General features: G+C 40.6%; 1 protein-coding gene across 2 annotated transcripts in view; it reads right to left on the bottom strand.

Annotated features, from left to right (window-relative positions):
• Positions 1–508: 508 nt before the first annotated feature.
• The window catches only part of LOC131435408 (1-acyl-sn-glycerol-3-phosphate acyltransferase delta-like), a 29,282-nt gene continuing 18,486 nt past the window's right edge, over positions 509–11,304 (bottom strand). For both annotated transcript variants that reach the window (XM_058603252.1, XM_058603254.1), the window contains exons 3-5: positions 2,349–2,878; positions 1,925–2,282; positions 509–1,856 (exon numbers count right to left, since the gene is read on the bottom strand). In XM_058603252.1, the coding sequence (XP_058459235.1) occupies positions 1,726–1,856; positions 1,925–2,282; positions 2,349–2,878 (1,019 nt within the window). In that variant the 3' untranslated portion in view covers positions 509–1,725. The remainder of the gene's footprint in view (positions 1,857–1,924; positions 2,283–2,348; positions 2,879–11,304) is intronic.

The following is an 11,304-nucleotide window of genomic DNA, read 5'->3' as shown; positions in this document are numbered from 1 at the left end:
CCTTTCCTATCCCATGAGTCTTTGTGGTTTATGAAAGACTCTTAATCTTCATGGAGTACCACGAGTCAGAACTATATTATCAAAAGTAATGCCTAAATTACATTGAGGATTTTTTTTATCAAATGCTCGCTGCCACTCGTTAGAATTAAACTAGCTTTTGGTGAACTTATCCAAACGATCAAACCTAGACAGGTTTATTTTCTGCGAGGGCTGTCCCCGCAATGGCCAGCGTTTCCGACTGAATCATCATGAGGAAACGTTTATAAATACATTCGATTAGGAGTCCTAGTGTGTTTATTCCGTAAAATTTGAAGTGCAGTTGTTTATTACGATTTTCTACAATCTCACCTGAAAAACTGTCCGGAAACGATATGCTCCATCATTTCGCTCCTACATTACAGCAATAGTAATTACTAGATCATTAGTCAAGCGAAACTCTCACAGTGAAAACATCTGAGCTTTTGAGTGAAGACTTTCTTTTTTGTTCTAACCAACCCATAGAGCGAACTAACAACTACAACATGATTTATTCAATTGTCTGCAGCCTTATCAGTTTTTAGTATGTAAACCTTTTTAAAAGATAGACATGATGCTAGTTGGGACACATGCAGGGACTCTTTAACAATGGCTCAGTCACGTTAATGGTTTGAGTTATTATCATGAACAGTTTGACTCTAGTACTCTCATCTCAACCGCATCTTAAAACTGATGTCGAACTCCGTCGGAAGAATGTTTTACGTGGTGAACCTAGGTTAAATCTAATCGAATTATAATGCGTACATTCTAATAAAATGGAAGCTCGGCTTCAGCATTCATAGCTTTGTCAGGGCAGCCGCAATAGTGTGCGATAATTTACCGTTTCGCTTTTGGCTATATTAAGTTTCTTTTGCATTCAAAATTCTAAACTAACAATTATTTTAACAAATTTGAACGGTTGTGTATGCAAACGAGTTGTTACTTGGATAACCGAAACATGGATTTTGGAACGCAACCAAAAAGAAACCCCGTTTTTGTCCTAATCACCTGGCAATGGTAATATTTCTGTGATAACATAGATATATGGTTTGTGCCGTTATACAAATGCGGTGAAAAGTCCAATGAACAAATATATAATTCAGTTTGAGAGAAAATTTGTACTGAGTATTCAAATTTTATGCATCCTTCCATCACTTTCAGTTTATTTCCTACCTCTAACTGTTTAGAAATCCATGTCATAATTTCATTGCATCGTGTAAAATATATTAAACCGAAAAGTCGGCTATAAATAGTACACTATATTTCCACTCATTTTGCGTGTTGATGATAGTTCATTTTATCCGGGCAATAGTTTTTTTTCTCTTTTGTATAAGGATATATACAGGTGTATGTAAATGATGTTATCTACAGTAACAGTATATCTTTGAGAAACTGAACCAAAAAAAAGTGCTCCGAGCTTCGCTGCTATCATCTGTTTAAAAACCGTTGAATATAAAATTGTGTAGCAAAACTTTGGCTCACAGGTTAAATGGTGGTTGAACGTGCGTCCGTGTTTTCTTTTTTTTTAGAAAATAGCAATTCAGCGAAAATGGTTTAAATTTGCTCATAGCAAAACTAGTCTCCAAAAATTGGAGCAAAATATTGTTCTGAGGTGGGGACACTAATCTACGATTCGGATATTTCTCGAAGGTCCAAAGATATACAACATACAGACCACATCCGTACTAGTGTGTACTACGACAGCTGGTTCTACGTGTCTTTAGACTTCTCATCAGACGTTGCTCCATTCTGGATACTGTTTCCACTTACCTTACCTGAACCATACGCGGAAGCTTTACTTATTTTCGACATACCAATCGCCTTCACCATTAGCGCATAAACTGAAGAAAACAAATAGAAAACGTACGATTAGCAGAAGGAATTATTCTTTTTAAATATGGTTACTTACAAGCAACTAGAACCGATGAACCAATTGAAAAGTACAAAATTTCTCCACTGATCAACAGCTGCACAAGATAGTACGACATGGGAACAACAGTTATCACATTCCATGCTACCATATTGACGAAGGAAGAAATACGTGGTTGAAATTTGATTGGCACCTTCTTTTCAACACCGGAACCGGTGAAAAAGTCTCCGTGGATGTGGAAACTATCCTGCATACGGTCCTTCTGACGGAAAAGTTCCTGCAACCATTCGGCGGCCTCTTCCTCTTTTTCGGGTAAAGTTTCTGTCGGGATGCGACGTACATGCATGTGCGCAGTAATGCCTTTTCCATTCAGAATATTAAAAATGGTGGGTTTAACCTGAGGAAAAATAGAACTTAGGTAACTGCCATCAGAACTTAATTCAAACTTGTAAATTTCTCTTACAGTTGAGTTTTTCGAAATAGCAAGCTGAATATCTAGAATTGAGCATCTTCCGCGCAGGTACGGCAAACTAGCAGTGAAACCCTTGGTGCGAGGAATCAAATGATGTTTTAACTCAACCATTCCGCGGTCGCGAGCAAATTTAACCGACGCTTCGTGTTTCTTCTCGGTAAAACGCGTACCTTCCGCGTTCAATAGCAACCAGCCCGGATCGGGGTAATCCATGATTTCCTTGATTTGAAGACCGATAATTTCCTTATCCTTATCAAACGAACGCTCCAGAAAAACGAATTCTGCGAACTTCCAAGCCCAACCAATTGCCGGGATGTATTGGATGACTTTTTTCGCGTAAGCCTTACAGTTGCCCAGCACACCGACCTTGTCGCAGAACATCCACCCGACAAGCCAGTCGATTTCGTATGTATGATTCATGAGCAGCAGAACGTGCTCCTTACCGCAATATTTCATATCTTCATCGCTAATGTACACGTATAATGTACAACCCGACCACCAATCGGCTAGGAAAACCAGCTCTGAAAAAAAGGATTAATCAGTATCAGAAAATAGATTTTTTGCAGAATATTAGACCCCTAATAATAATTATTATTATGCTTTAACCTCCTTTTAAACAACCTTTTCAATTATAATAATCTTATCAATGATTTTATAGTACTTGTTCTATTTTTATATCAAGATTCCATGAGGTATATTGGATCCAAAGCAATTATTATTATCATTGGTATGAGATAAGCATTGCATTATTTCATCACTAGTAAATTATTGATTTATTAAATATTTTGTGTTGAGGTGTAAAATTGTCATGGCCATTCGTAGCAACTTCTTCCAACATAGCCCCCCTTATCGTTACACCTGGAGATCACCACAGCAGACGGAATCGCAAATCGACCACGTTCTGATTGATGGAAGGCACTTCTCCGACATTATCGACGTCAGGACCTATCGTGGCACTAACGTCGACTCTGACCACTATCTGGTGATGGTGAAACTGCGCCCAAAACTCTCCGTCATCAACAATGCACGGTACAAACTACCGCCACGGTACAACATAGAGCGATTGAAGCAACCGGATGTCGCCTCAGCATACGCGCAGAATTTCGAGGCAGCGTTGCCAGACGAGGTCGAGCTCGATGTGGCTCCCCTAGAAGACTGCTGGAGTACAGTAAAAGCAGCCATAAACAATGCAGCCGAGTGCACCGTCGGGTACGTGGAACGGAGTCGACGGGAGGAATGGTTCGACGAAAAGTGGAGAGAGATTTTGGAGGAGAAGAACGCAGCGCGGGCGGTCAAGCTGCAGCATGGAACCCGGCAGAATGTGGAACGATACGAACAGAAGCGGAAACAGCAGACCCGCATCTTTCGGAAGAAAAAACGTCGCCTGGAAGAAGCGGAGTGCGAGGAAATGGAACTGCTGTACCGCTCTCAAGAAACACGAAAATTCTACAAGAAGCTCAACAAATCCCGCAACGGCCCTGTGTCGCGAGTCGAATAAGGATCGCAGGGATAAGGACGGAAGCCTCTTAACGGATGGACGTGAGGTGATTAAAAGGTGGAAGCAGCACTTCGATGAGCAACTGAACGGCGCTGAGAACGTAGGCATGCGGGTTCAAGATGACGGGAGAAACGACTACGTCAGTGCAGCAGAAGACGGAAATGATCCAGCTCCCACACTGAGGGAAGTTAAGGATGCCATGCACCAGCTCAAAACCAACAAAGCAGTTGGTAAGGATGGCATCGCAGCTGAACTCATCAAGATGGACCCAGAAAAGTTGGTTACGTGTTTGCACCGATTAATAATCAGGATCTGGGAAAACGAACAGCTACCGGAGGAGTGAAAGGAAGTGGTAATTTGCCCCATTCACAAAAAAGGCGACCATTTGGAATGCGAGAACTTCCGAGCGATCACAATTCTGAAAGCCGCCTACAAAGTGCTATCCCAGATCATCTTCCGTCGTCTATCACCTAAAACGAATGAATTTGTGGGAAGTTATCAAGCCGGTTTCATCGATTGCCGATTGGCAACGGACCAGATCTTCACCGTGCGGCAAATTCTCCAAAAATGCCGTGAATACCAGGTCCCAACGCATCACCTGGTCATCGACTTCAAGGCGGCATTCGAGAGTATCGACCGCATAGAGCTATGGTAAATTATGGAAAGCTGACTAGAATGATCAAAGCGACGATGGACGGTGTGCAAAATTGCGTAAGGATCTCGGGTGAACTATCCAGTTCATTCCGATCTCGCCGAGGACTGCGACAAGGTGACGGACTCTCATGTCTACTATTCAACATCGCCTTGGAAGGAGTAATGCGACGAGCCGGACTTAACAGCCGGGGTACGATTTTCACGAAATCCAGTCAATTTGTGTGCTTATCGCGAGAAACTTTGGAACGGTGGCAGAGTTGTACACACGCCTGAAACGCGAAGCAGCAAAGGTTGGACCGGTGGTGAATACGTCGAAAACAAAGTAAAGGGTGATTTTTTAAGAGCTTGAGAACTTTTTTAAACAATAAAACGCATAAAATTTGCAAAATCTCATCGGTTCTTTATTTTAAACGTTAGATTGGTACATGACATTTACTTTTTGAAGATAATTTCATTTAAATGTTGACCGCGGCTGCGTCTTAGGTGGTCCATTCGGAAAGTCCAATTTTGGGCAACTTTTTCGAGCATTTCGGCCGGAATAGCCCGAATTTCTTCGGAAATGTTGTCTTCCAAAGCTGGAATAGTTACTGGCTTATTTCTGTAGACTTTAGACTTGACGTAGCCCCACAAAAAATAGTCTAAAGGCGTCAAATCGCATGATCTTGGTGGCCAACTTACCGGTCCATTTCTTGAGATGAATTGTTCTCCGAAGTTTTCCCTCAAAATGGCCATAGAATCGCGAGCTGTGTGGCATGTAGCGCCTTCTTGTTGAAACCACATGTCTACCAAGTTCAGTTCTTCCATTTTTGGCAACAAAAAGTTTGTTAGCATCGAACGATAGCGATCGCCATTCACTGTAACGTTGCGTCCAACAGCATCTTTGAAAAAATACGGTCCAATGATTCCACCAGCGTACAAACCACACCAAACAGTGCATTTTTCGGGATGCATGGGCAGTTCTTGAACGGCTTCTGGTTGCTCTTCACTCCAAATGCGGCAATTTTGCTTATTTACGTAGCCATTCAACCAGAAATGAGCCTCATCGCTGAACAAAATTTGTCGATAAAAAAGCGGATTTTCCGAATGGACCACCTAAGACGCAGCCGCGGTCAACATTTAAATGAAATTATCTTCAAAAAGTAAATGTCATGTACCAATCTAACGTTTAAAATAAAGAACCGATGAGATTTTGCAAATTTTATGCGTTTTATTGTTTAAAAAAGTTCTCAAGCTCTTAAAAAATCACCCTTTACATGCTAGTAGACGGAACCGAGGAACGACAGGATTCGTCTAGGAGGTAATGTCACGATAAACGGGGATACTTTCGAGGTAGTGGAAGAATTTGTTTACCTCGGATCCTTACTAACGGCTGACTACAATGTCAGTCGTGAAATACGAAGACGCATCATCAGTGGAAGTCGTGCCTACTAAAGCTTGCTTCAGATAGAATTGGAACAAAGACAATTGTCTGTATTTCAGTTAGTTATTATTGAATTCAAGATCTTTTTTTTATACAAATGTAGCGTTTTTTTTTCATACTTTTAAGAAAAAATACGGATAAAATTATTCGTCACGGTTTCGAAGGAATTCTCGAATTTTTCCCGTAACAAGGCTCATTAGGCGACGCACACCTTCTTCGTCCATCGTTTTATCTATCTTATTTCACCAGGTCGTCATCTGATTGATGTCTTTGACAACCTTTCCCTTTGCCTTGAGTCACCTCTTCGTGATTGCCCAGTATTTCTCAATAGGAACTGGGGGCAGTTCGGTGGGTTAAGGTTGTTCGGAACAAACTAGACCCCTTTCTCTGCATACCATTCTTGAACGACTTTGCTGTAATGACAGCTTGCCAAATCTAGCCAAAACATTACGGGATGGTCGTGGGATCGAATTAACAGCAAAATTCGTTTTTGGAGACACTCTTTTTGGTATAGTTCCGATGTATTAGTATTATTTGTAACGAAAACTTTCGTTTTTTTGCCACAGCTGCAAATGCCCTGCCAAATCATAAATTTTCTTGCAAATTTGTCAGCAAAAACAAATTTAAATTTGGCTGGAACATCCCCCCGAGCCGTTACCAAGTAAAATTTTTGACCTGGGATTTGCCCGAAATCAGCCTTGACCCGTCGAACTTGGTCAGCACCTGATCATATAGTTTCCGAGCACGAATTTTGACCACACTATTCTGTTTTATGGTCTGATTTGGCTGTTTGCTAGCTCGATACGACTTGATTCCTTCCTGGAGTCGAGTTCTCCTCACGGTACTACGGGCAGCACCAAATTTTTTGGCCAAATCACGGTCCGACAGATTAGGATTCCTCCTAATCGTTTTCAAAATCTTACCACGCAGTTTCCGGTCGACAGTTCCACTCCAACGATTGGTTTGAGGCTTCCGAATCGTCGTCAATGTTTCCTTATACTGTTTGATAACGCGCCATACGGTATTTCTGGAAAATTTCAGCTGTTAAGCTAGCCTAGATGTAGATTTTCCAAATAACTGTGCACAATTTTTTCCCTTCTTTCGGCTTCCATGTTGATTGTTTACAAAGTACAGTCGATTTGCGGAATGTCAAAAATCATACGTGAAGCTGACGAAATTCCCGACACGTGGGCGCCAATAACTTCTAAATCCGTCCACCAGGAGCGCCACAATATGAGCAAAAGTTTGTTCCAATTCTAAATGAAGCCAGCTTTACGGGCATAAGAATCTGCGGTCAAAAAAACCCATGCACGAAATGTACCATGTACAAACCGCTTATAACACCGGTGATCCTCCACGAACACGAAGCATGGATCATGCTCGAGGAGGACCTGCAAACACTTGGAGTTTTCGAGCGACGCGTGCTAAGGACAATCTTCGGCGGTGTGCAGGAGAACGGCGTGTGGCGGCGAAGAATGAACCACGAGCTCGCTGCACTCTATGGCGAACCCAGCATCCAGAAGGTGGCCAAAGCCGGAAGAATGCGGTGGACAGGGCATGTTGCAAGAATGTCGGACAACAACCCTGCTAAACTGGTGTTTGCCACAAATCCGTTTGGAACAAAAAGCCGGGGAGCGCAGCGGGATGGATGGACCAAGTAGAACGTGATCTGGCGAGTATTGGGCGTGATCGAGGATGGAGAGAGGCAGCCACAAACCGAGTATTGTACACTAAGTATTTACACTTGGTATGTGATATTATAGTTCAAACTTCAGTCAAGTCAATTAAAAAAAAATTAGTTCCAGACATCGCCATTTTTCTTTTCCCAGAGTCGACATTCTTCAATTTTTCGTCTTTCTTTTATAGAAAGGCAATGCGATCACTGTGAAAACCGATTTTTGAATCGAGGCTTGTAGGACACTCGGTCCTCCACTACCATTCGACCCAGTTCATCGAGATCACTGAATGTCTCTAAGTGTATGTAACAAATAATGTCACTCAATTTGCTCAGAGATAGCTGAACCGATTTTCACAAATTCAAATTCAAATGACAGGTCTTATGGTCCAATAGACTGCTATTGAATTTTATCCTGATCCGATATCCGGATTCACAGGGTAATATGCACCTGAAAAATCAAAAAAATTGTCACTCACTTTTCTATAATAGTCCTTTAGCTTGTTACTGAATTTTATCTTAATTCGACTTTCGGATCCGGAATTACAAGGTAATCTACTAGAAAATGCGCACCCAATTTTCTCGGAATTTTCTTAACCGATTTTTATAAACTAAAATGCAAATAAAAATGAAAAATTTTCATTTTCATGAGTATTTTTACACAAGTGATGGCGAAACCAGGTGCAAATTTTAGGGCGGAAGGCATCCTTGTAAATCGCTGGTTACCTATGTGAATCAGCTGACTACATGTCAGTTTTGTGAACAACCTGCTCACTACGAAAAGCCCTGCACTGAAACTGCGAAAAAGACATCTTTAACCAAAGGCAACCGTTCAGCACAGGTATCTAGCGAGTCCCGTACTATTGGTTCAAGAAACAAAAATATTGCAATAACCGAACAAACTTCCCCAGCTAAAGAATCAACCGCAACCGTCGTGTAACAACACAAACCCACTTCAACTTACATACTACGGATGGTCAAGAGATGTACCAAAAAAATGTGTACGAAAACACTAGAAACAACAGCAATGACGACAACGATGATAAAATGGATGAAGATGCGACTCGCGAGCCAATGGCCCCTCAACCTATGGTGGATAGGAATGAGAGTAACTCTCCCCCGAGAAAAAGGGTAACAAAAAGATCCATAAAAATCTGTATCTTGATTTTATTTTATATATACCAATGTAATATGATAAACCGGCTCTGCTTAGCTGTTATGATCTTGAGCTGCATAAACAAATGTATGAATAAAAAAAATGCAAGATTGTTCATCAAAATCGATATTGTCTCCTATAAAGTACGCCCCATCGACTGCAACACACTTATGCCAGCGCTTGCCTCGAAGCATTTTTTATATTCAGTTTTCGGTATGGCCATCAGAGTCATCTGCGATTTTCCATAATCTCATCTCGGGTGCTGAAACGCGTTCCACGGAGCGGTTTCTTGAGTCTACCGAATAGGAAAAAATCGCAGGGAACCAAATCAGGTAAATTCAGTGGTTGCTGAATGGTATTCGTTTCGTTTTTAGCGAAATTTTCACGAATAACGATGACATTGTGTGGATGCAACATCCAAGAGTTGTTTGCCAACAAATCTGGTATTTTTCTGTGAATTGCCTCACGCAAATGCCTCATAACGCCCAAATAATACCCCTTGATGATGGTCTGGCCTTGTGGAGGAAATTCATGATACCCAAAACGGTGTACGCCATTCACTCGATTTCTGGATTGCGTGTCATACTCATAAATCCACGTCCAGTCTTCAGTAATAATCCGTTTGATGAATGTTGGGTTAGATTCGGCCTTGAACAGCATGTCTTTTGCGACGTCAACGCGATCCCTTTTTTGCATGAAATTATACAAATTCGAGGACACGCACAACCGCAGATGTACTCAATACATCGTAGCTTTCACAAATGTACAGGTAACAAGCTGAAAATTAGATAGAATATCAATGATAGATGTGGCAACCTAAAAAAATCGAATCGAGTGACTAAGAGCGCCACACGGTGGCGATTCCGGGATCTTTTTGATCAAGCTAGTAAGTAATATGAGAAAGGCTTCATTACACCACTAGGTGGATTGAAAAAGGTTTCTCTTCAGTATAACTCCAGACGTTTCTGGCATTTCTAAGACATCTTGCTTCAACAAAAAATCTATTTCGGAAATTTTATGGTGATTATTCAAGATGGAATATTCCCAAACTTCGATTCCGCATAAATTTGCATTAGGACTTTTTTGGGTGCTTAATCTTAACCTTGAAAACTTTTTTTTTCTTTTACTGAATGATTACGATCAAAATTGGTCCTTATCATGTATGAAACACCTGTGATCCAAATACATGTGGTAGAAATTACAGCACTTGAACAATTCACATCCGACTTCTTTCAGAATTTGGGTAAACATGATTCGTGCGGTCAATGAATTTATTTGTTTTCGGGAGAAAGTTTAAGTGAAGATATGGGTAATGAAAAAAATTGGGGTAGAACTGGTTAAACGGTTTAGTGTAGTAATTCCTACAGTATGTACTCGGCTCGCAGAAGTTCTCTACGTGCGGTCATTGAAACTGTCTGTTATCTACGTTCTAGGGTTTTCTACGTAATATAAATCGATCTTAGTCGTCTACAATCAGCCTTTCGAATTCCGAATAAAATAAATTGGGATGGTCTGGTGCTGTCGTCCCATGTATCACATTTCAACTGAATATATTTACTGAAGATAATTGGAGTAGAACGGTTCAACCGGTTTTGTACGGCCATTGAAAGTGTATGCATTCGATCTGTCAACGTTTTTTTTAATCAAAAACACTGTATTTAGTATTCTGTAGGTATCTCGGTTTTATGTTAGATAGTCAAACTAAAATGTAATCAGTGTCATTTTTTTAACAACCCAACCGGATGTGCAATGGCTGGGCCTCACCCTGGGGGAACCGCCTTGGTGATCACGGTAACCCTTGTGCCAGGTAAGTATGAAGGTTGGAAAAATCATGATCAGAAAAAGTTCATTTCGGTATCACTCGTGAAAAAATCGGTTCTAGAGAATTTCTAAAAATATCAGTGATTGAAAAAATCCTTTCTGAGATTCTCATTCATGAAACAAGCATCCACAAAACTCAGAAACTCGAAGTTAACAAGTGATTTTTTGTGTCAGCGAAACTTAATCAGGGTGGCAAGTGAATTTGCGATTTAAATTTCCCGGTTTTTCCCGGTTTTCCCGGTGCGCGAGACTAAAAATTCCCGGTTGTTTACATGTCCAAAAAAAAACATCAAGAGTTCAGAAACAAGTATTTTTCGGGTATCTCCTTGGAACTACGATCCAAACTCTCATCCACAGTTTGTCCAAACGTTTATCTTCTGAACTAACAGTACCATCCAGCCCAATGTATTCCATCTTTATTTTGTATTTTACTTCGCCAGTAACTTCGATGTAACAATAGGATTAAAACAAGAAACATATCTGACCAACGGTGATGAAAGTGATCAGTTTTGCATTTCACGAAGGAATGAAGCATCAAAATTATTGCAATGTTTTTTAAAAATCAACACAATTTATTTAAACTTCTTGCTTTTTCCAATAATGCTTTCACATCATATTCGACGATTATTGGTGGTGTTTTGTAGTTTTCCAGAAATATCATCAGTTATTTGAAAGCCTAATGATGAAAAATTAAATTTAAAGTCTTACAATTAAAATGAAATA

This window comes from Malaya genurostris, chromosome 3 (genome assembly GCF_030247185.1).
Source record: "Malaya genurostris strain Urasoe2022 chromosome 3, Malgen_1.1, whole genome shotgun sequence".
Classification (NCBI taxonomy): domain Eukaryota; kingdom Metazoa; phylum Arthropoda; class Insecta; order Diptera; family Culicidae; genus Malaya; species Malaya genurostris.
This window is presented reverse-complemented; position numbering and strand designations above follow the sequence as displayed.